Source organism: Tachyglossus aculeatus, chromosome 4, assembly GCF_015852505.1.
Source record: "Tachyglossus aculeatus isolate mTacAcu1 chromosome 4, mTacAcu1.pri, whole genome shotgun sequence".
NCBI lineage: Eukaryota > Metazoa > Chordata > Mammalia > Monotremata > Tachyglossidae > Tachyglossus > Tachyglossus aculeatus.
Window position 1 is genome coordinate 134,279,531 of NC_052069.1, and position 25,418 is coordinate 134,304,948.

General features: G+C 49.4%; 1 protein-coding gene across 1 annotated transcript in view; it reads left to right on the top strand.

The window, feature by feature from the left end:
* Positions 1-25,418, top strand: part of SEMA4F (ssemaphorin 4F) — a 93,193-nt gene that overhangs the window by 63,812 nt on the left and 3,963 nt on the right. Inside the window, exons 9-14 of the mRNA XM_038745727.1 lie at positions 1,631-1,770; positions 4,636-4,823; positions 13,103-13,250; positions 16,665-16,887; positions 23,221-23,330; positions 23,610-23,773. Of these exons, the coding sequence (XP_038601655.1) occupies positions 1,631-1,770; positions 4,636-4,823; positions 13,103-13,250; positions 16,665-16,887; positions 23,221-23,330; positions 23,610-23,773 (973 nt within the window). The remainder of the gene's footprint in view (positions 1-1,630; positions 1,771-4,635; positions 4,824-13,102; positions 13,251-16,664; positions 16,888-23,220; positions 23,331-23,609; positions 23,774-25,418) is intronic.

Consider the following 25,418-nt stretch of genomic DNA (forward strand, 5'->3'; position numbering starts at 1 on the left):
ATCAATCGTATTTATTGAGCGCTTACTATGTGCAGAGCACTCTACCAAGCGCTCGGGAAGTCCAAATTGGCAACATATAGAGACAGTCCCTTACCCAACAGTGGGCTCACAGTCTAAAAGGGGGAGACGGAGAACAAAACCAAACATACTAACAAAATAAAATAAATAGAATAGATATGTACAAGTAAAATAGAGTAATGAATATGTACAGACATATATACATCTATACAGGTGCTGTGGGGAAGGGAAGGAGGTAAGATGGGGGGATGGAGAGGGGGACGAAGGGGAGAGGAAGGAAGGGGCTCAGTCTGGGAAGGCCTCCTGGAGGAGGTGAGCTTTCATAGTAAGCGCTTATCAAATGCTGTTCAAAAGAGTCACTTCACTTCCGTGGGTCCCAGTTCCCTCACCTGGAAAACGGGGGTGAAGACTTTGAGCCCCATATGGGACGTGAACCGTGTCCAACCCGATTACCTTATATCTGCCCCAGTGCTTAGAACAGGGCCTGACTCACAGTAGGCGCTTAATAAATACTCAGAACAGTGCCTGGCACATAGTAAGCGCTTATCAAATGCTGTTCAAAAAAGTCACTTCACTTCCGTGGGTCGCAGTTCCCTCACCTGGAAAATGGGGATGAATCAATCAATCAATCGTATTTATTGAGCGCTTATTATGTGCAGAGCACTGTACTAAGCGCTTGGGAAGTCCAAGTTGGCAACAAAGAGAGACAGTCCCTACCCAACAGTGGGCTCACAGTCTAAAAGGGGGAGACAGAGAATAAAACCAAACATACTAACAAAATAAAATAAATAGGATAGATATGTACAAGTAAAATAAATAGAGTAATAAATATGTACAAACATATATACATATAGAAGTATATAGGGTGAAGACTTCGAGCCCCATATGGGACGTGAACCGTGTCCAACCCGATTACCTTATATCTGCCCCAGTGCTTAGAACAGGGCCTGACTCACAGTAAGCGCTTAACAAACACTCAGAACGGTGCCCGGCCCAAAGGAAGCATTTAACAAATACCATAAAAAAAAAGTCACTCATTCCCCGTGCCTCAGTCACCTCATCTGTAAATTGGGTATTAAAGCTGCAAGCCCCGGGTGCCCAACTTGATAGCTCTACCCCAGAGCTTAGGAAAGTGCTTGACACCTCGAAAGCGCTTAACAAATACCGTAGGAAGTAGCGTGGCCTAGTGGCTAGAGCCCGGGCCTGGTTATCCGAAGGTCACGGGTTCAAATCCCGGCTCCGCCACTTCTGCCGTGTGACCTTGGGCAGGCCACTTCACTCCTCTGGGCCTTAGTGACCGCATCTGTGAAATGGGGATTAAGACTTTGAGCCCCACGCAGGACAACCTGTCTGCTACAGTGCTTGGCACAAAGTAAGCGCTTAACAAATACCGTAATTATTATTATTGCCATAAATAATGTTTTAGCTCGGTATGGGGATTGAGGGGAAGAGGGGTGGGAATGGGGAAGAGGTTCAAGACTGGGCGTCTCGGGAGAAGGGCAGGGAGGCGGAGTGGGAATTGGGATTGATGACTTGGGGGGTGGTCGTAGGAGAAAGGGCATTAAGAGGGGCCAGGGACGTGGCTACTGTTTACCTCCCCCCGCTTCCGCAGCCCCCAGCTTCGTGGCAGCCGAGTTCGTGGGCGGGAGCCCGGGAGAGGACGACGAAATCTACTTCTTCTTCACGGAGACGGCTCGGGAGTATGGCTCCAACGAGAAGGCGACCGTACCTCGCCTGGCCCGAGTCTGCAAGGTAGGGGAACCCATTGCCCGGCCTGGCCGGGGCCGGGCCTCGTGCTCCGTAATACTGTTACACTGTACGCTCCCGAGGGCTCAGTACAGTGCTTTGCGCAAAGTAAGTTCTCAATAAATAAATACGATTGATAATAGACAGTCCTTCTAGGCTGTGAGCCCGTCGTTGGGTCGGGACCGTCTCTATATGTTGCTGACTTGTACTTCCCAAGTGCTTGGTACAGTGCTGTATATATATCTGTGTGTGTGTGTGTGTGTGTGTGTGTGTGTGTGTGTGTGTGTGTGCATGTATATATGTGTATGTATGTATGTGTATATATATGCATATATGCATATAAATAAATATATACATATATGTATGTATATGTATATGTATATATGTATATAAATGTATATACATATATGCATGTGTGTGCATATATGTATATAAATACATATACATGTGTATATATGTATATAAATGTATATGCATATATATGTATATAAATATATATGCATATATATGCATGCATATGTATATATATATGCATATGTGTATGTGTGTATGTGTATATATATGCATGCATGTATGTATGTATATAAATATATATACATATATATGCATGTATGTATGTATGTATATAAATATATATACATATATGTGTGTATATGTATATATATATGTATATATGCATATGTGTATATATGTATATGTGTATGTTTGTATATGTGTATGTTTGTATATATGCATATATGTATATAAATATATATACATATATATGTATGTGTATGTATATATGTATATAAATAAATACATAGACATATGTATATGCATGTAAATCAATATATGCATATATTTTATGTATATGTATATATATGCATATGTGTATATATGTATATGTGCATGTGTATATATATGCATATATGTATGTATGTATGTATATAAATATATATGCATATATATGTATGTGTATGTATATATGTATATAAGTAAATACATATACATATGTATATATATGTGTGTGTAAATAAATATATATGCATATATATATACATATGTATATATATCTAATGATGATGTATAATGATATATGTGTATATATATAGCTAATGATGATGGTATTTGTTAAGCGCTTACTACGTTCAAAGCAGTGTTCTAAGCGCTGGGGAGGTTACAAGGTGATCAGGTTGTCCCCCCGGGGGCTCACAGTTTTAATCCCCGTTTTACAGATGAGGTAACTGAGGCACAGAGAAGCGAAGTGACTTTCCCAAAGGCACACAGCTGACAGTTGGAGCTGGGATTTGAACCCGTGACCTCTGACTCCAAAGCCGGGGCTCTTTCCACTGAGCCACACTGCTTCTTATTTTATATATATCTATACATATACACACAATGCTCTGTACAGTGCACCTGTATATATGTTTGTACAGATCTATTACTCTATTTTACTTGTACATATTTACTATTCTATTTATTTTGTTAATGATGTGCATTTAGCTTTAATTCTGTTTGTTCTGACGACTTGACCCCTGTCCACATGTTTTGTTCTCTGTCTCCCCCTTCTAGACTGTGAGCCCATTGTTGGGTAGGGACCGTCTCTATATGTTGCCAACTTGTACTACTTGTTTGTACATATTTATTACTCTATTTATTTATTTTACTTGTACATATCTATTCTATTTATTTTATTTTGTTAATATGTTTGGTTTTGTTCTCTGTCTCCCCCTTCTAGACTGTGAGCCCACTGTTGGGTAGGGACTGTCTCTATAGGTTGCCAACTTGGACTTCCCAAGCACTTAGTACATCATCATCATAATCAATCGTATTTATTGAGCACTTACTGTGTGCAGAGCACTGTACTAAGCGCTTGGGAAGTACAAGTTGGCAACATATAGAGGCAGTCCCTGCCCAACAGTGGGCTCACAGTCTAAAAGGGGGAGACAGAGAACAAAACCAAACATACTAACAAAATAAAATAAATAGAATAGATATGTACAAGTAAAATAAATAAATAGAGTAATAAATGCCCGACACATAGTAAGCGCTTAATCAGTCAATCAGTCATATTTATTGAGTGCTTACTGTGTGCAGAGCACTGTACTAAGCGCTTGGGAAGTACAAATTGGCAACATATAGAGACATTCCCTGCCCAACAGTGGGCTCACAGTCTAAAAGGGGGAGACAGAGAACAAAACCAAACATACTAACAAAATAAAATAAATAGAATAGATGTGTACAAGTAAAATAAATAAATAAATAAATAAATAGAGTAATAAATATGTACAAACATATATACATCTATACAGGTGCTGTGGGGAAGGGAAGGAGGTAAGATGGGGGGATGGAGAGGGGGATGAGGGGGAGAGGAGGGAAGGGGTACAGTGTAGTACAGTGCTCTGCACACAGTAAGCGCTCAATAAATACTATTGAATGAATGAATGCTCTGCACACAGTAAGAGCTCAATAAATACTGGTGAGTGAATGAATGGTCTGCACACAGTAAGCGCTCAATAAATACGATTGATTGATTGATTCCCAAGTGCTTAGTACAGTGCTCTGCACACAGTAAGCGCTCAATAAATGCTATTGAATGAATGAATGCTCTGCACACAGCAAGAGCGCAATAAATACTATTGAATGAATGAATGCTCTGCCCACAGTAAGCGCTCAATAAATACGATTGAATGAATGAATAATAAAGTGCTGTGGGGCTAAGGGAGGGGAGTATAAAGGGAGACAGTCTGGAAGGGAGTGTGAGAAGACAAAATCCCACACTATTATTTCCATTCTTATCCCTATATTCTTCCCAAACTTCGTCCCCCCGCTTCCGACCAGCCCCTTTCCAGTGGATCGGTCAGTCAATCCGGTCCCCGCTTCCTTCCCCAGGGGGACCTGGGGGGTCTGAAGACGCTGCAGAGGCGATGGACCACATTCCTGAAGGCCTCACTGCTCTGCCCGGATCCTGACCTCGGCCGAAGTTTTCCGGTCCTGCGGGACGTGGTGACCTTGACCTCCCCGGCTGAAGGCGGGAATGGGGACCCTCAGCTGTTCTACGGACTCTTCTCCTCCCAGAGGTGAGATGGCCGGGGGCTGGACGGGGCCTGGGGGTGGCATTCCTTCGTTCATTCATTCCATCGTATTTATTGAGCGCTTACTGTGTGCAGAGCACTGTACTAAGCGCTTGGGAAGTCCAAGTTGGCAACATCTAGAGATGGGCCGGAGCAGAGGCTGCCAAACAGACCGATAGAAGGCTGGGATTGGGACCGAGGCTGACATTTGGAGACATACAGAGACAGAGAGACGCAGCATGTCCCAGTGGATGGAGAATGAGCCTGAGAGAAGGTCACGGGTTCTAATTCCACCTCCGCCCCTTGCCCGCCGTGTGACCTTGGGCAAGCCGCTTCACTTCTCTATGCCTCAGCTACCTCGTCTGTTAAAATGGGGGAGTGAGGCTGAGGCCCGTGTGGGACAGGGACTGGGTCCAACCCGATTCACTCGGATCCGCCCCAGCGCGCGGCACAAAGTAAGCATTTAACAAATACTACTGTTATTATTCTCATTAGATGGGCGGGGGTGGAGGCTGGCAGACGGAAAACCAGGAGGCTGGGAGCAGGGCAGAGGCTGGCAGATAGACGGGAGGCTGGAAGCGCGGCAGGGCCACGCTGGCCCAGACAGAGAGCGGCCTTTGAAGATGAGGAAGGCCGTCCGCGGAAGCTCATCATACCAGTACTCGCGGTCCCCCTTGGCCTTCCACTTTAAGGCAGCGACTTCACAGATATCATAAAAATCCTCCAGGCCGCTCACAGGGGCCTGTTCCTCCAGGGGGCTCACAGTCTTAATCCCCGTTTTACAGATGAGGGAACTGAGGCTCAGATAAGTGAAGGGACTTGCCCAAAGTCACACAGCAGACACGTGGCGGAGCCGGGATTCGAACCCCTGAGACGGTCCCTACCCAACAGCGGGCTCACAGTCGAGAAGGGGGAGGCAGACAACAAAACCAAACATGTGGGCAGGTGTCGAGTCATCAGAATAAATAGAAATAAAGCTAGATGCACATCATTAACAAAATAAATAGGATGGTAAATATGTACAAATTCTTCAGGCCCTTCTCCTTCCGGGGGTAGGAGGGCCAGGCTGGGAGCTGGGATTGGCTTGGGCCGGGGGTGGGCAGTGATGGGGAATGGAGTCTTCCTGCTCTTTTACGGACTTTTATCGTCTTGTCGGTGAGAGGGATGGCGGTGAGCATTGCCTGGGGATGGACCAAGGGGTTGCAGTGGTCTGGGATGGGTTCCCCCTGCCGTCCTATGGACTCTTCATTCATTCATTCATTCAATTGTATTGATTGAGCGCTTACTGTGTGCAGAGCACTGTACTAAGCGCTTGGGAAGTCCAAGTTGGCAACATATAGAGACGGTCCCTACCCAACAGCGGGCTCACAGTCTTCTCCTCCCGGAGGTAGGGGGGCCAGGCCGGGTCTATTCTATTTGTTTTGTTTTGTTGGTATGTTTGCTTTTGTTCTCTGTCTCCCCCTTTTAGACTGTGGGCCCACTGTTGGGTAGGGACCATCTCTATATGTTGCCAACTTGGACTTCCCAAGCGCTTAGTCCAGTGCTCCGCACACAGTGAGCGCTCAATAAATACGATTGATTGATCTGAGAGATCAGAGACAGAAGGATCGGAGACAGAGGGGACGATCAGAGAGGGAGAGGTCATTTGGGGACCCCCGAGACCCAAGAGACAGAGGGTGAGATGATCAGTCAGTCAATCAATCATATTTATTGAGTGCTTACTGTGTGCAGAGCACTGTACTAAGATATGTATATATGTTTGTACATATTTATTACTCTATTTATTTTACTTGTACATATCTATTCTATTCTATTTCATTTTGTAGTATTTTTGGTTTTGTCTCCCCCTTTTAGACTGTGAGCCCACTGTTGGGTAGGGACTGTCTCTATACGTTGCCAATTTGGACTTCCCAAGCGCTTAGTACAGTGCTCTGCACACAGTAAGCGCTCAATAAATACGATTGATGATGAGGAGGAGGAGCTGGGACTGGGCTGGGCCAGGGGTGGACAGTGACCTGGGATGGGGACTCCCTGCTCTCTTACAGACTGTTCTCCTCCCAATGGTGAGAAGGCCGGGGGCGGGCGGTGGCCAGAGATGGGGTCCCCCGGCTCTTCTTTGGACTCCTCTCCTCCCAGCAGCGAGAGGGCTGGGGGGGTCAGTGGATAGGGATGAACTGTGGGGTGGCAGTGACAGGGGATGGGGTCTCCCTGCTGTTCAGTGGACTCTTTTCCTCCCCTGCGGTGAGAGGGCCGGGTGAGGAGCTGGGACTGGGCTTGGCCGGGGGCGGGCGGTGGCCGGGGATGGGGTCTCTCTACTATCATACAGACTCTTCTCTTATAATAATGATGGCTATTTATTAAGCGCTTACTATGCGCAAAGCACTGTTCTAAGCGCCGGGGAAGTTACAAGGCGATCAGGTTGTCCCTCAGGGGGCTCACAGTCTTCATCCCCATTTTACGGATGAGGTAACTGAGGCCCAGAGAAGTGAAATAACTTGCCCAAAGCCACACAGCTGACAACTGGCGGAGCTGGGATTTGAACTCACGACCTCTGACTCCAAAGCCCGGGCTGTTTCCACTGAGCCACGCTGCTTCTCTAAGCGGTTACTATATGCCAAGCACTGTTCTAAGCGCTGGGGTAGATACAGGGTCATCAGGTTGTCCCACGTGGGGCTCACAGTCTACATCTCCATTATGCAGATGAGGTAACTGAGGCCCAGAGAATAATAATAATAATGTTGGTAATTGTTAAGCGCTTACTATGTGCAAAGCACTGTTCTAAGCGCTGGGGTAGATACAAGGTAATCAGGTTGTCCCATGTGGGGCTCACAGTCTTCATCCCCATCTTACAGATGAGGGAACTGAGGCCCAGAGAAGTGAAGTGACTTGCCCAGAGTCACACAGCTGACCAGGGGCGGAGCCGGGATTAGAACCCACGACCTCTGACTCCCAAGCCTGGGCTCTTTCCATGCTACATGTCACTCTTGCTCTCTGCTTCTATTGTCAGAGAAGCCAACAACAAAAAAAGACGGCTGCCAGCGCTCCTTCTGCGGCAAATAAAATGTTAGCTTTCGTAATTTTTGGAGTCCTTTGAAGGGGAAGAGTTAATGCATGAGTGGAAGAAATAAGGATAACACCTTAAATGTAAACTTTTAAAATTATTCATAATTCGAGAGGTACCCGTTCAGCACTTTGATAGCAGCTAATCGGGTAGGGCACAGTCCCTGTCATCATCATCATCATCAGTCGTATTTATTGAGCGCCTACTGTGTGCAGAGCACAAGGGGCTCACAGTCTTCATCCCCATTTCACAGATGAGGTAAAGGAGGCCCAGAGAAGTGAAGTGACTTGCTCTGGGTCACACAGTGGACAAATGGAACAGGGTTATTCTGCCCCGGCTCGGGCTCTATCCACTAGGTCACACTGCTTCTCGGCACGGAAACTGAGAGTCTTGGGAGAAGTAGCTTCTGAGCGTCACCCAGAAACTGTCACTGTAGAATCGATCAATCGTATTTATTGAGCGCTTACTGTGTGCAGAGCACTGTACTAAGCGCTTGGGAAGTACAAGTTGGCATCATATAGATACAGTCCCTACCCAACAAAACGGGCGGTATGACTCTCTTGCTGTCCGCTTCCATCCCAGAAAACCCAGCAACGAAAAAATGATTGCCAGAGCTGATTCTACGTGGAATTTATTTACTTTACTTATTTATATTAATGCCTGTCTCCCCTTCTCAACGGTGAGCTCACTGTGGGCAGGAAGCGTGTCTGCCAACTCCGTTCTAAGTACTCTCTCAATCAGTCAATCAATCGTATTTATTGAGCGCTTACTGCGTGCAGAGCACTGTACTGAGCTTCAACACAGCCCGCACAGTTGGCTCCTCTGATGCCAATCTTCTCGTTATACGTCCACCTCGTCTCCATCGCCTACGACCTCTTGCCCACATCCTGCCTCTGGCCTTGAACCCACTCCTTTATATTTGACAGACAACGTCTCTCCCCACCTTCAAAGCCTTATTGAACGCCCTTCTCCCCCAAGAGCCCTTCCCTAAGCCCTCTTTTCCCTTTCTTCTGCATCGCTCTGACTTGCTCCATTTATTCATCCCCCCTCAATCAATCAATCAATCAATCGTATTTATTGAGCGCTTACTATGTGCAGAGCACTGTACTAAGCGCTTGGGAAGTACAAATTGGCATCACATAGAGACAGTCCCTACCCAACAGTGGGCTCACAGTCTAAAAGGGGGAGACAGAGAACAGAACCAAACATACCAACAAAATAAAATAAGTAGGATAGAAATGTACAAGTAAAATAAATAAATAAATAAATAGAGTAATAAATATGTACAACCATATATACATATATACAGCGCTTGTATATATATACATATATACAGCCTCCCGGCCCCACAGCGCTTAAGTCCAAATCCGTAATCTATTTATTTATAATAATGTCTGTCTCCCCTTCTAGACTCTAAGCTCGTTGTGGGTGGGGAATGTGTCCGTTATATCGTTGTGTTGAACTCTCCCAATTGCTTAGTATACTGCCCTACTCACAGTAAGCTCTCAAATATGATTGATTACCCCCCATTTAATCAATCAATCAATCAATCGAATTTATTGAGCGCTTACTGTGTGCAGAGCACTGGACTAAGCGCTTGGGAAGTACAAGTTGGCAACATATAGAGACGGTCCCTACCCAACAGTGGGCTCACGGTCCCTGTCCCCTTTGGGACAGGGATTGTGTCCGACATTCATTCGTTCATTCATTCCAAGCGCTTAGTACAGTGCTCTGCACACAGTAAGCGCTCAATAAATACGATTGATGATTCGTTCAATTGTATTGAATGCTTACTGTGTGCAGAGCACTGAACTAAGCGCTTGGGAAGTACAAATTGGCAACTACTCCAGCACTTACAACAGCGCTTGACACGTAGTCAAAGCAGGGACTGTGTCTGTTATATTCTCACATTGTACTGTCCCAAGCGCTTAGTACAGCCTTCCATTCCCAGTAAGCGCTCAGTAAATACAATTGACTGAGGATTGACTGGCTTAACAAATATAATAATAATAATAATGACCACAGGCACAATCATTCATTCATTCAGTCGTATTTATTGAGCACTTACTGTGTGCAGAGCACTGTACTAAGCGCTTGGGAAGTACAAATCGGGAACATATAGATACGGTCCCTACCTAACAACGGGCTCACAGTCTAGAAGGGGGAGACAGACAACAAAACAAAACAAGTAGACAGGTGTCAATAGCATCAGAATCCAGGAGGCCTTCCCACACTGAGCCCCCCTTTTCCTCTCCTCCTCCCCATCCCCCCCACCCTACCTCCTTCCCCTCCCCACAGCACCTATATATATATTTATACAGATTTATTACTCTATTTATTTTACTTGTACATATTTACCAGTCTATTTATTTTGTTAATGATGTGCATTTAGCTTTAATTCTATTTGTTCTGACGACTTGACACCCGTCCACATGTTTTGTTTTGTTGTCCGTCTCCCCCTTCTAGACTGTGAGCCCGTTGTTGGGTAGGGACTGTCTCTATATGTTGCCAACTTGGACTTCCTGCACGCAGTAAGCGCTCAATAAATACAATTGAATGAATGAATGAATTTAGCTTTAATTCTATTTGTTCTAACGACTTGACACCTGTCCACGTGTTTTGTTTTGTTGTCCGTCTCCCCCTTGGAGACCGTGAGCCCACTGTTGGGTAGGGACTGTCTCTATATGTTGCCAACTTGGACTTTCCAAGCGCTTCGTACAGTGCTCTGCACACAGTAAGTGCTCAATAAATACGATTGATTGATTGATTCCTGCACACAGTAAGCGCTCAATAAATACGATTGAATGAATGAATGAATTTAGCTTTAATTCTATTTGTTCTGACGACTTGACACCTGTCCACGTGTTCTGTTTTTGTTGCACGTCTCCCCCTTCGAGACTGTGAGCCCGCTGTTGGGTTGGGACTGTCTCTATATGTTGCCAACTTGGACTTCCCAAGCGCTTAGTACGGTGCTCTGCACACAGTAAGGGCTCAGTAAATACGATTGAATGAATGAATGAATCAGAATAAATAGAATTATTGCTATATGCACATCATTAATAAAATAGAGTAATAAATATGTACAAATATACACAAGTGCTGTGGGGAGGGGAATGAAATACCACAAAGATTCTCCAACCTATTGCCTCCAGATGGGTGATTGCCTAAATTGTACTGGACAGATGGGTGTCTATCTTCTTTCCTAGAGAACTCTAAGGATGGAGGTTTTCAACCCCCTCCTTCCTCTCTCCTCCACCAATACCCCTGCCCTGCCTCCTTCCCCTCCCCACAGCACCTGTATATATGTTTGTACAGATTTATTACTCTATTTTACTTGTACATATTTACTATTCTATTTATTTTATTTTGTTAATATACTTTGTTTCGTTGTCTGTCTCCCCCTTCTAGACTGTGAGCCCGCTGTTGGGCAGGGACCGTCTCTATATGTCGCCAACTTGGACTTCCCAAGCGCTTAGTCCAGTGCTCTGCACACAGTAAGCGCTCAATAAATACGATGGAATGAATGAATGGGGGTAGGGCAGAGGGAGGGAGGGGGGCGATGGTGTGGGGAGGAGGAGAGGAGAAAGGGGGTTCAGTGTGGGAAGGCCTCCTGGAGGAGGTGAGCGCTCAGTAAGGCTTTGAAGGGAGGAAGAGAGATAGTTTGGCCGATGTGTGGAGGGAAGGTCGATGGCGGGACAGACGAGAACGAGGCCCGGTGAGGAGGTGAGCGGCAGAGGAGCGGAGGGTGCGGGCTGGACTGGAGAAGGAGAAGAAGGGAGGTGAGGTAAGAGGGGGCCAGGTGATGGACAGCCTTGAAGCCAAGACTGAAGAGTTTTTGCTTCCCTCGAAGGTTTTTCTTCTTTAAAAAAAGAAAGAACAAAGCATTCGTTAAGCGCTTACAATGTGCCGAGCACTATTCTAAGCGCTGGGGTGGATACAAGGTAATCAGGTGGCCCCACGTGGGGCTCACGGTCTTAATCCCCGTTTTCCAGATGAGGTAACTGAGGCACAGAGAAGTCAAGTGATTTGCCCAGAGTCACACAGCTGAACAGTGGTGGAGCTGGGATTAGAACCCACGATCTCTGACTCCCAAGCCTGGGCTCTTTCCACTGAGCCACGCTGCTTCTGTGCTAGGCAACCATTGGAGATTTTTGAGGAGGGGAGTGACATGCCCAGAGCATTTCCCAATCACCTCCGCTCACTTCCCCAAACCCCCATTCCCCCTCCCGCAAGCCGCGTGGCCAAGTGGGAGGACCTGGGTTCTGATCCTGCCTTTGCCACTTGCCTGCTCTATGACCATGGGCTGGTCACTTCACTTCTCTGGGCCTCAGTTTCCTCAGTGGTAAAATGGGGTCCCATACCCATTAACAATAATAATATTAATAACAGTAATAGTACTTGCTAAGCACTCAGTATGTGCCAAGCACTGTTCTAAGCACTGGGGTAGATACAAGTTAATCAGGTTGACGCGGTCCCCGTCCCACATAGGACTCACAGTCTTAATCCCCATTTTATTGATGAGGTAACTGAGGCCCAGAGAAATTAAATGACTTGCCCAAGGTCACGCAGCGGATGCGTGGCGGAGCCAGGATTAGAACCCAGGTCCCTCTCACTCCCAGGCCATGCTCTATCCACTAAGCCATGCCATTCTCCCTCTGAATTAGACTGTGAGCCTCTGTGGGACAGGGACTGTGTCCAACCTAATTACTTTGTATCTACCCCAGCACTTAGATCAGTGATTGACATCTAGTAATCACTTAATAAGCCATGCCATTCTCCCTCTGAATTAGACTGTGAGCCTCTGTGGGACAGGGACTGTGTCCAACCTAATTACTTTGTATCTACCCCAGCACTTAGATCAGTGATTGACATCTAGTAATCACTTAATAAGCAAATAAAATGGGGATTGAGACTGTGAGCCCCACGTGGGGTGTGGACTCCGTCCACCCTGATCAGCTTATATGTACCCTAGTTCTTAGTACAGTACCTGGCACATAGTAAGCACTTAGCAAATAAGGAAATAAAATGGGGATTGAGCCTGTGAACCCCATGTGGGACATGGACTGTGTCCAACCATATTATCTTGAATCTGCGCCAGCGCTTAGTACAGTGCCTGGTGCATAGCAAGTGTTTAACAAAAAATCCAGAAAATAGGAAAAGAAAAAAAAACAGAACCTGAAAACCCCCTTGAGCCTCCTCACCACTGTCCCTCGTGTGTCTGCAGGGATGGCTCGGAGACCTCTGCCATCTGCACCTTCAGCATGAAGAGCATCCAGGAAGCCCTGAGCGGCCACTTCAGGGAATTTGAACGAGCCTGCGACAGGTGGATCCCGGTGACGGATGGGAGCGTCCCCCAGCCACGGCCTGGGAGGGTAAGGGGGCCGGGGCCACCACCCCGCGGGCTGGGCCCGGGACCCTGGGATGCCCTGCCGGCGAGCCGTGAGGGAGGAGGGCAGGGTTGAGGGGATAAAGGGGGTCATCGCGTGGATCCAGGTTGGAGACTCCCAGCCCATCCCAGCTCTGGCCTCTCCCCTGCTTTTCTGACAGCCTCCCCTCTCTCCCACCTGCCTCCCTTTTCTCCTATCAGCCCCCGTCCCCCATCAGCTTCTCCTCTCTCCCCTCCGCTTTCTCTCCCTCTCCTTGGCCTCCTCTCTGTATGTCTCTCCCATCAGCTTCCCCTTTCTCCCCTCAGCCTCCCCTCCCTCCCAACATCCTCTCCACCCTCATCCTGCTCGAGAAGCAGCGTGGCTCAGTGGAAAGAGCCCGGGCTTTGGAGTCAGAGGTCATGGGCCCAAATCCCGGTCCCGTCAATTGTCAGCTGTGTGTCTTTAGGCAAGTCACTTAACTTCTCTGGGCCTCAGTTACCTCATCTGCAAAATGGGGATGAAGACTGTGAGCCCCCTGTGGGACAATCTGATCACCTTGCAACTTCACCAGCGCTTAGAACAGTGCTTTGCGCATAGTAAGCGCTTAATAAATGCCATTATTATTATTATTATCCTCCCCTGTCTCCAGTTAGTCTCCCTTCTCTCTCACGAGCCTCTCCTCTCCCCCATCAGCCACCCCCCTCCAGTCTCCCCTCTCTCCCCTCAGCCTCTCTTCCCTCAGCCTCCCCTCTCTCCCCTCAGCCTCTCCTCTCTTCCGTCAGCTTCCCTCTGTCTCCCATCAGTCTCCTTATCCCTCCCATCAGGCTCCCCTCTCCCCTCAGTCTTCCCTCTCTCCCCTCAGTCTTCCCGCTCTCCCCTCAGCCCTACCTATTTCCCCTCAGCCTCCTCTCGCTCCTCAGCCTCCCCTCCGTCCCCTCAGCCTCCCCTCCGTCCCCTCAGCCTCCCCTCTCTTTCCCATCAGCCTCCATCTGTCTCCCATCAGCTTCCCCTTTCTCCCCTCAGCCTCTCCTCCCTCCCAACATCCTCTCCACCCTCATCCTCCCCGTCTCCAGTTAGTCTCCCTTCTCTCTCACTAGCCTCTCCTCTCCCCCATCAGCCACCCCCCTCCAGTCTGCCCTCTCTCCCCTCAGCCTCTCTTCCCTCAGCCTCCCCTCTCTCCCCTCAGCCTCTCCTCTCTTCCGTCAGCTTCCCTCTGTCTCCCATCAGTCTCCTTATCCCTCCCATCAGGCTCCCCTCTCCCCTCAGTCTTCCCTCTCTCCCCTCAGTCTTCCCGCTCTCCCCTCAGCCCTGCCTATTTCCCCTCAGCCCTACCTATTTCCCCTCAGCCTCCTCTCGCTCCTCAGCCTCCCCTCCATCCCCTCAGCCTCCCCTCTCTTTCCCATCAGCCTCCATCTGTCTCCCATCCGCTTTCCCTTTCTCCCCTCAGCCTCTCCTCCCTCCCAACATCCTCTCCACCCTCATCCTCCCCTGTCTCCAGTTAGTCTCCCTTCTCTCTCACGAACCTCTCCTCTCCCCCATCAGCCACCCCCCTCCAGTCTCCCCTCTCTCCCCTCAGCCTCTCTCCCCTCAGCCTCTCCTCTCTTCTGTCAGCTTCCCTCTGTCTCCCATCAGTCTCCTTATCCCTCCCATCAGGCTCCCCTCTCCCCTCAGTCTTCCCTCAGCCCTACCTATTTCCCCTCAGCCTCCTCTCGCTCCTCAGCCTCCCCTCTGTCCCCTCAGCCTCCCCCCTCTTTCCCATCAGCCTCCATCTGTCTCCCATCCGCTTTCCCTTTCTCCCCTCAGCCTCCCCTCCCTCCCAACATCCTCTCCACCCTCATCCTCCCCTGTCTCCAGTTAGTCTCCCTTCTCTCTCACGAGTCTCTCCTCTCCCCATCAGCCTCCCCCTCTCCAGTCTCCCCTCTCTTCTCAGCCTCTCCTCTCTCAGCCTCCCCTCTCTCCCCTCAGCCTCTCCTCTCTTCCGTCAGCTTCCCTCTGTCTCCCATCAGTCTCCTTATCCCTCCCATCAGGCTCCCCTCTCCCCTCAGTCTTCCCTCTCTCCCCTCAGTCTTCCCGCTCTCCCCTCAGCCCTGCCTATTTCCCCTCAGCCTCCTCTCGCTCCTCAGCCTCCCCTCCGTCCCCTCAGCCTCCCCTCTCTTTCCCATCAGCCTCCATCTGTCTCCCATCAGCTTCCCCTTTCTCCCCTCAGCCTCTCCTCCCTCCCAACATCCTCTCCACCCTCATCCTCCCCTGTCTCCAGTTAGTCTCCCTTCTCTCTCACGAGCCTCTCCTCTCCCCATCAGCCTCCCCCTCTCCAGTCTCCCCTCTCTTCTCAGCCTCTCCTCTCTCAGCCTCCCCTCTCTCCCCTCAGCCTCTCCTCTCTTCCGTCAGCTTCCCTCTGTCTCCCATCAGTCTCCTTATCCCTCCCATCAGGCTCCCCTCTCCCCTTAGTCTTCCCTCTCTCCCCTCAGTCTTCCCGCTCTCCCCTCAGCCCTGCCTATTTCCCCTCAGCCTCCTCTCGCTCCTCAGCCTCCCCTCCGTCCCCTCAGCCTCCCCTCTCTTTCCCATCAGCCTCCATCTGTCTCCCATCAGCTTCCCCTTTCTCCCCTCAGCCTCTCCTCCCTCCCAACATCCTCTCCACCCTCATCCTCCCCTGTCTCCAATTAGTCTCCCTTCTCTCTCACGAGCCTCTCCTCTCCCCCATCAGCCACCCCCCTCCAGTCTCCCCTCTCTCCCCTCAGCCTCTCTCCCCTCAGCCTCTCCTCTCTTCCGTCAGCTTCCCTCTGTCTCCCATCAGTCTCCTTATCCCTCCCATCAGGCTCCCCTCTCCCCTCAGTCTTCCCTCAGCCCTACCTATTTCCCCTCAGCCTCCTCTCGCTCCTCAGCCTCACCTCCATCCCCTCAGCCTCCCCTCTCTTTCCCATCAGCCTCCATCTCTCTCCCATCCGCTTCCCCTTTCTCCCCTCAGCCTCCCCTCCCTCCCAACATCCTCTCCACCCTCATCCTCCCCTCTCTCCAATTAGTCTCCCTTCTCTCTCACCAGCCTCTCCTCTCCCCCATCAGCCACCCCCCTCCAGTCTCCCCTCTCTCCCCTCAGCCTCTCTTCCCTCAACCTCCCCTCTCTCCCCTCAGCCTCTCCTCTCTTCCGTCAGCTTCCCTCTGTCTCCCATCAGTCTCCTTATCCCTCCCATCAGGCTCCCCTCTCCCCTCAGTCTTCCCTCTCTCCCCTCAGCCCTACCTTTTTCCCCTCAGCCTCCTCTCGCTCCTCGGCCTCCCCTCCGTCCCCTCAGCCTCCCTCTCTCCCTTCAGTCTCCCTCTCCATCTCTCTCCCATCAGCTTCCCCTTTCTCCCCTCAGCCTCCTCATCCTCCCCTCCCTCCAGTTAGTCTCCCTTCTCTCTCACCAGCCTCTCCTCTCTCCCCAGTGCATTACCAGCAGCATGAAGGTCTCCGGCTACAGCTCCTCACTCTCCATGCCGGACCGGGTCCTGGCGTTCGCCCGCGATCATCCGCTCATGGACCAGGCCGTCCGTCCCGACGAGAGCTGTCCCCTGCTCATCAGCGAGGGTGCTTCTTACCGCCAGCTCACTGGGCACAGGGTGGCCAGCCTGTCCGGAAAGGAGTACGACGTGCTCTACCTGGGCACAGGTGAGACGGAAGACGCGCCATTTGGGGGAAAGGGGAGAGGGCCCGGAGAGCCCTGCAGAAAGTGGCATTCAGTGATGGATCCAATCAGTCAGTCGTTGAGCGGTTACTACATACAGAGCACCGTACTGAGCACTTTGGGAGAGGACAACTTGTACTTCCCAAGCGCTTAGTACAGTGCTCTGCACCCAGTAAGCGCTCAGTAAATACGATTGAATGAATGGATACGTTCCCTGCCCACAGTGAGCTCATGGTCCAGAGGGATAGTCTGTCAGTCAATCAATACTGAGCACTTAGAGAAGCAGCGTGGCTCAGTGGAAAGAGCGCGCGGGCTTTGGAGTCCGAGGTCATGGGTTCAAATCCTGGCTCCGCCGCTTGTCAGCTGGGTGACTTTGGGCAAGTCACTTCACTTCCCTGGGCCCCAGTTACCTCATCTGGAAAATGGGGATTAAGACCGTGAGCCCCCCATGGGACAACCCGATCACCTTGCAGCCTCCCCAGCGCTTAGAACAGTGCTTTGCACATAGTCAGCGCTTAGTAAATCATCAGCATCAGTCGTATTTATTGAGCGCTTACTGTGTGCAGAGCACTGGACTAAGCGCTTGGGAAGTCCAAGTTGGCAACATATAGAGACAGTCCCTACCCAACAGTGAGCTCACAGTCTAAAAGGGGGAGACAGAGAACCAAACCGAACATACTAACAAAATAAAATAAATAGATGTGTACAAGTAAAATAAATAAATAAATAGAGTAACAAATATGTACAAACATATATACATATAAACAGGTGCTGTGGGGAAGGGAAGGAGGTAAGATGGGGTGAATGCCATCATTATTGTTATTGTTATTATTATTAGAGTGTGCAGAGCATGGAACGAAGCGCTTGGGAGAGTACAGCATAGAGTTGGTGGTCACGTTCCCTGCCGGCAGTGAGCTTACAGTCTAGAGGGACAGACTGTAGTCAGTCACTGGTGCTTATTGAGTGCTTACTGTGGGCTGAGCGCTGTACTAAGTGTTTTGGAGCGGGGGACGAGGACAGTACAACAGAGTTAGCGGATGTGTTCCCTGCCAGCCCTAGGGCGTTACGGGGCAGCATGGCAAGAAAAGGAGGGGAGAAATTGGTCTACGAACTGGAGAAGATGTCATTTCAGAAGGGCTTTAATGATGGGGAGAGTTGTTGTCTGTGGGATAAGAAGGTGCTGGTAAGTTTGGGCAGCGGGGACGGTGTCAGCAGGAGTTAGAGATGAGAATGAAGAGCTGTGAAATGGTCAGATTCAAAAGAAAGGAGGGTGCAATTCGGAGTGGAGTGGGAGAAGGGAGAGGAAAAACAGCAGGGAGAGAGCCGACCGACCGCCTTAAAGCTACTGGACAGGAGCTTCTGCAATAAGTGGAGAGGAGTGAGAAATCACTGAAGGTTTTAAGGAGTGGGGAGAAGTGGGCAAACTATTTTAGAAAACCGATCCAAGCGGCAGAGTGACGTGTGGACTGAAGAGCGGAGAGACTGGAGACAGGGAGATCAGCGAGGAAGCTGATGCAGTAGTAACATCGAGATAAGTCGAGTGACTGTTTGAATACCCTTTTTAAAAATCACTTGTCTTCGAGAAGGGTTTCCCCAGCTAAGCCCTAAATTCCCTTCTTCCTTCTCCCGGCTACGTCGCCGTTATGATTGGATTTGCACTCTTTATTCACCCCACTCACAGCGCTTATGTACATACCCGTAGTTCATCTTAATGTCTGTCTCCCCCTCTAGACTGTAAGCTCCTTCGTATAGTGCTCCGCACATAGTAAGCACTCAGTACGACTGTTTGAAGACAAAGGGGTGGATTCTGGTTATGCTGTGAAGGAAGAATTGAGTGGATTGTCTTACGCTGTAGAGTCGTCTCTGACCCGTAGAGACTCCATGGACACATCTCTCCGAGAACACCCACCTGTCATGGTCATGGGTTCTAATTCCGGCTCCGCCACTTGTCCGCTGTATGGCCTCGGGCAAAACACTGCCCTTCTCTGGGCCTCAGTTTCCTCCTCTGGAAAATAGGATGAAGACTGAGAGCCCTTTGTGGGACGGGGACTGAGTCCAACCCAATTGGCTTGTATCCAGCCCAGCACTTAGTACAGTGGTTGCCACGTAGTAAGCCACAAATACCCGAATTATTTTCATTTTTAGAGATGAATGCCGGAATAAAGAGGAATGGGGAGAGGTGTCTAGATTCAGAGAAACAGACACATCCCAGAGCTCCTACATCTCCCAAACCCCCATGTCGCCCCATTTAAAATACGGATGCAAAATTGTGACAGTCCATATTTTTGTCTAACTTTGCCATCACTGTCAAAGATGGCAAACTTAACTTCTCTGGGCCTCAGTTCCCTCCTCTGTAAAATGGGGATTAAGACTCTGAGCCCCCGGTGGGACAACCTGATCACCTTGTAACCTCCCCAGCTCTTAGTACAGTGCTTTGCACATAGTAAGCGCTTAATAAATGCCGTTATTATATTATTATTATAAAGACACCCCCTTCCACCCCATCTGTCATCATCCTCATCATCGGTGGTGTTTAGCGTAGTGCTATGCACACAGTAAGCGCTCAATAAATATGACTGAATCATGATTACTATTACGAGAAGCAGCGTGGCTCAGTGGAAAGAGCCCGGGCTTTGGAGTCAGAGGTCATGGGTTCAAATGTCGGCTCCGCCACTTGTCAGCTGTGTGACTTTAGGCAAGTCACTTCACTTCTCTGGGCCTCAGTGACCTCATCTGTAACATGGGAATGAAGACTGTGAGCCTCCCCGTGGGACAACCTGATCACCTTGTAACCTCCCCAGCGCTTAGAACAGTGCTTTGCACATAGTAAGCACTTAATAAATGCCATCATTATTATTATTATTATTATTATCATTATTGAGCATTTACTCTATGCTGAGCACTATACTAAGCATTTGGGAAAGGGCAGGGTTGGTAGACACGTTCCCCACCTACAATAATTTATAATACATGATTTATGGATATGTCTATAAGTGGGGCTGAGGGTGGAACAAATATCAAACGCCCGAAGGTCACAGATCTGCGTGGCCTGGTGGCTAGAACACGAGCCTGAGAGTCAGAAGGACCTGGGTTCGAGTTCTGGCGCTGCCACTGGTCTGCTGTGTGACCTTGGGCAAGTCACTTCACTTCTCTGGGCCTCGTCTGTAAAGTGGAGATTAAGACGGAGCCCCATGTGGGACATGGATTGTGTCCAACCTGATTGCCTTGCGTCTACCCCCGTGCTTAGCACATAGTAAATGCCAAACAAATACCATAATGTATATTAACATTATTTATGTGTACATATAAACACCTAATTTATATGATTTACAGATATGTACGTAATTGGGGCTGAGGGTGGGGCGAATGTCAAATGCCCAAAGGTCCCAAATCCAGGTGCGTAGGCGACGCAGAAGGGTGAGCCCACTGTTGGGTAGGGACTGTCTCTATATGTTGCCGAGTTGTACTTCCCAAGCGCTTAGTACAGTGCTCTGCACATAGGAAGCGCTCAATAAATGCGATTGATGATGATGATATGTTGCCAACTTGTACTTCCCAAGCGCTTAGTACAGTGCTCTGCACATAGGAAGCGCTCAATAAATGCGATTGATGATGATGATATGTTGCCAACTTGTACTTCCCAAGCGCTTAGTACAGTGCTCTGCACACAGTAAGCACTCAATAAATATGTATATATGTTTGTACATATTTATTACTCTATTTATTTATTTTACTTGTACATATCTCTTCTATTTATTTTATTTTGTTAGTATGTTTGGTTTTGTTCTCTGTCTCCCCCTTCTAGACTGTGAGCCCGCTGTTGGGTAGGGACTGTCTCTATATGTTGCCAACTTGGACTTCCCAAGCGCTTAGTACAGTGCTCTGCACACAGTAAGCGCTCAATAAATGCGATTGATTGATTGATATGTTTGTACGTATTTATTACTCTGTTTGTACATATTTATTCTATTTATTTTATTTTGTTAATATGTCTTGTTTTGTTGTCTGTCTCCCCCTTCTAGCCTGTGAGCCCGCTGTTGGGTAGGGACCGTCTCTATATGTTGCCAACTTGTACTTCCCAAGTGCTTAGTACAGTGCTCTGCACACAGTAAGCGCTCAATAAATATGACTGACTGACTGAATGAATGAATAAATACGATTGATTGATTGATTGATTGAGAGGGAGCCGGGGGGGGGTGGGGAAATGGCTTAGTGGGCCTAGGCCTCTCAAGCCCTTTAGTCTTGACTCCTTTATCAGCCTCGATATTCATCATCATCATCATCAATCGTATTTATTGAGCGCTTCCTGTGTGCAGAGCACTGTACTAAGCGCTTGGGAAGTACAAATCGGCAACATATAGAGACAGTCCCTACCCAACAGTGGGCTCACAGTCTAAAAGGGGGAGACAGAGAACAAAACCAAACATACTAACAAAATAAAATAAATAGAATAGGTATGTACCAGTAAAATAAATAAATAAATAAATAGAGTAATGAATATGTACAAACATATATATTCAGCCTGTGTCCCAATCCAATCGTCTCTTCCCCCACAGAGTTTCCCATCCATAGAAACATCCACCTCCCTTGTCCAGTCGTGTTTCCTCACTGATCGCCTTTTTTGTTATCATTATTTTTATTTTTTTTAATGGTGTTAAGTGCTTATTATGTGCCAGGCACTGTTCTGAACGCTGGGGCAGATACAGGGAAATCAGGTTGGACACAGTCCGTGTCCCACGTGGGACTCACAGTCTTAATCCCCCTTTTACAGATGAGGGAACTGAGGCCCAGAGAAGTGAAGTGACTTGCCTAAGGTCACACGGGGCCCAACCTGATTAGTTTGTAGCTCCCCAGCGCTTAGGGTTCAACCCAACTAGCTTATCTCTCCCCCTGTGCTTAATACAGTGCCTGCCGCATAGTAAACACTTAACAAATACCATAAAATAAAAGAAATTAATGATTGTAAGGAGGACCCAGACCCGGTGATCAGTGAAATACAGCTGTTGATTCAGTCGCAAAGTCACTCCGCCACTTGTCTGCTGTGTGACCTTGGACAAGTCACTTCTCCGTGCCTCGGTTCCCTTTTCTGAAAATGAGGATTGAGATTGGAAGCCCCGTGTGGGACAGGGACCGTATCCAATCCGATTTACTCGTATCCACCTCAGCGCTTAGTACAGTGCCTGGCACGCAGTAAATAAACACTTAACAAATACCACCGCTGGGTTAGAGGGGCCTGGTCACTGTCAGTCACGGTGGCCCGCATTTAACAACAACAACAACAATAATAATAATAATAATAATAATAATAATAATAATAATAATAATAATAATAATAATAACTGTGGTATTTGTTAAGCACTTACCGTGTGCCAGGCAGTAGAAGCGGTGTGGCTCAGTGGAAAGAGCCTGGGCTTTGGAGTCAGAGGTCATGGGTTCAAATCCCGGCTCCTCCAACTGTCAGCTGTGTGACTTTGGGCGAGTCACTTAACTCCTCCGTGCCTCAGCTGCCTCATCTGTAAAATGGGGATTAAAACTGTGAGCCCCCCCGTGGGACAACCTGGTCACCTTGTAACCTCCCCAACGCTCAGAACAGCGCTTTGCACGTGGTGAGCGCTTAACCAATGCCATTAAAAAAATGCTGGAGTGAATACAAGCCAGTTGGTTTGGTCACAGTCCCCGTCATCATCATCATCATCAATCGTATTTATTGAGGGCTTACTATGTGCAGAGCACTGTACTAAGTGCTTGGGAAGTACAAATTGGCAACATATAGAGACGGTCCCTACCCAACAGTGGGCTCACAGTCTAAAAGGGGGAGACAGAGAACAAAACCAAACATACTAACAAAATAAAATAAATAGAATAGATATGTACAAATAAATTAAATAAATAAATAAATAGAGTAAAAAAAATATGTACAAGTAGAAAAAAAAAATACGTACAGTCCCACATGGGGCTCACAGTCTTCACCCCCGTTTTCTAGATGAGGGAACTGAGGCCCAGAGAAGTGAAGTGACTTGTCCAGGATCTCACAGCAGCCATCAATCGTATTTATTGAGCGCTTCCTGTGTGCAGAGCACTGTACTAAGCGCTTGGGAAGTAGAAATTGGCAACATATAGAGACAGTCCCTACCCAACGGTGGGCTCACGGAGGCGCGGGATTAGAACCCAGGCCTGCGTTGCGTCGGCTAGGCCGTGCAGGCCCACGAGGCCCTTCCCCAGCCCCAGTCGGGGTCCCGGTTGTAGCGACTGGGCCGCGGGGGCTCCGATCTCCCCTCGCTAAGTGAGGTCGCCCCCCGTTTTCCCGCCCCCCCCAGAGCACGGCCACCTGCACAGAGCGGTGCGGATCGGGCCGCAGATCCTCGTCCTGGAGGCCCGGGAATTGTTCGAGGAGCCTCAGCCCGTCCGGAGCCTGCTCCTCCAGGGGGTGAGTCCGGCCCATCGTCGGAGATGGAAAAAATTCCCCCATCCCACCTCCCCTGCCCCCGGGACTCTTCCCCTGGGACTCGGGGGTGTCCGGGTGCCCCTCTCCTCCGCTGCTTTCCATCCCCCAGGCTCCATATTAGACGGTCAGGTCGTCGCGGGGAAGGAACGGGTGCCCGGTTATTATTCTCCCAAGCGCTCAGTACAGTGCTGTGCGCGCAGTAAGCGCCCAGATCCCACCGAACGGATGAATGCAGTGGCCTCACGTCCTCCCAACCCCCAGGACTGGCTGGCCGTGGGCTCCGGAGGGGAAGTGACCGGGGTCAACGCGACGGAGTGTGGGCGGCAGCGGACGTGCCAGGACTGCGTGCTGGCCAGGGACCCGGCCTGCGCCTGGAGCTTGGGGCAGGGGGCCTGCGTCGCCCACCGCCACCAAGACCCCAAGGGGTGAGTCCGTGCCAGCCCTGCCGTGCCCGCGGTTCCCTCCCCACCCCCTCTTCCGTCGACTGTTGTCATCATCAGTCGTATTTATCGTCATATTTGGTTAGTATGTTCGGTTTTGTTCTCTGTCTCCCCCTCTTAGACTGTGAGCCCACTGTTGGGTAGGGACTGTCTCTAGATGTTGCCAATTTGGACTTCCCAAGCGCTTAGTCCAGTGCTTTACACATAGTAAGCGCTCAATAAATATGATTGATTGATTGATTGGCTAGTAAGCGCTTAATAAATGCTATCATTATTATTATTATTATTTTTATTAAGAAATAGTGAGGTCTAGCGGATAGAGCCCGGGCCTAGGAGCCAGAGGGTCGTGGGTTCTAATCCTGGCCCCTGTGACCTCACCGGGCCTCGTTTTCGCCCGTCCCGCCGTCGACCCCCGGCCCACGTCCTTCCCCTGGCCTGTAATGTCCTCCCTCCTCAAATCCGCCAAACTATCTCTCTTCCTCCCTTACTGAGCGCTCACCTCCTCCAGGAGGCCTTCCCACACTGAGCCCCCCTTTCCCTCTCCTCCTCCCCATCCCCCTTGCCCTACCTCCTTCCCCTCCCCACGGCACCTATATATCTATTTATACAGATTTATTACTCTATTTATTTTACTTGTACATATTTACCATTCTATTTATTTTGTTAGTGATGTGCATTTAGCTTTAATTCTATTTGTTCTGACGACTTGACACCTGTCCGCATGTTTGGTTTTGTTGTCCGTCTCCCCCTTCGAGACTGTGAGCCCGTTGTTGGGTAGGGACCGTCTCTATATGTTGCCAACTTGGACTTCCCAAGCGCTTAGTACAGTGCTCTGCACACAGTAAGCGCTCAATAAATACGATTGAATGAAGATTGAATGACTTTCCTGCAGTGGAGGAGGAGGAGGAATCGCGGGAGGTCGGCGGGGTCGAAGGGAGGCTAACCTCCTTGGTTATCGCCCTGAGCACCCCCCTTAACTAACCCTAATTCGTAATGGCAGTACGGGTTAAGCGTCTACTATGTGCCAAGCACTGGGGTGGATACAAGATCATCAGGTCCCGCGTCGCGTGGGGCTCGCAGTCCAAGTCGGAGGGAGAGCGGGCGTTGAACCCCCATTTTGCAGACGAAGGAACCGAGGGCCGGAGAAGGGAAGTGATCCCGGCTCCGCCACTTGTCAGCCGTGTGACCTTGGGCAAGCCACTTAACTTCTCTGTGCCTCAGTTCCCTCATCTGTAAAATGGGGATTAAGGCTGTAAGCCCCACGTGGGACAACCTGATCACCTTGTGGCCCCCAAACGCTTAGAACACATAGTAAGCGCTCAGCAAATACCATCGTTATTATCATTATGTGCCCAAGGTCACACAGCGGGCGGGTGGCGGAGCCGGGATTAGAACCCAGGTCCTCTGACTCCTCGGCTGTAGCCACTAGGCCCCGTGCTGGTCCAGCCGGAGGGGCCCTGCCCACTTGGTGTTTGGCCATCAGTTCGGGCTGAGGACCCCACGGCTGGCAACAGCTTCGCTTCTCGGTGCCTCAGTCCCCTCACCTGTAAAATGGGGACGAAGACCGTGGGCCCCGTGTGGCACAGGGACTGTGTCCAACCTCATGAGCATGGCATCATCATCATCATGG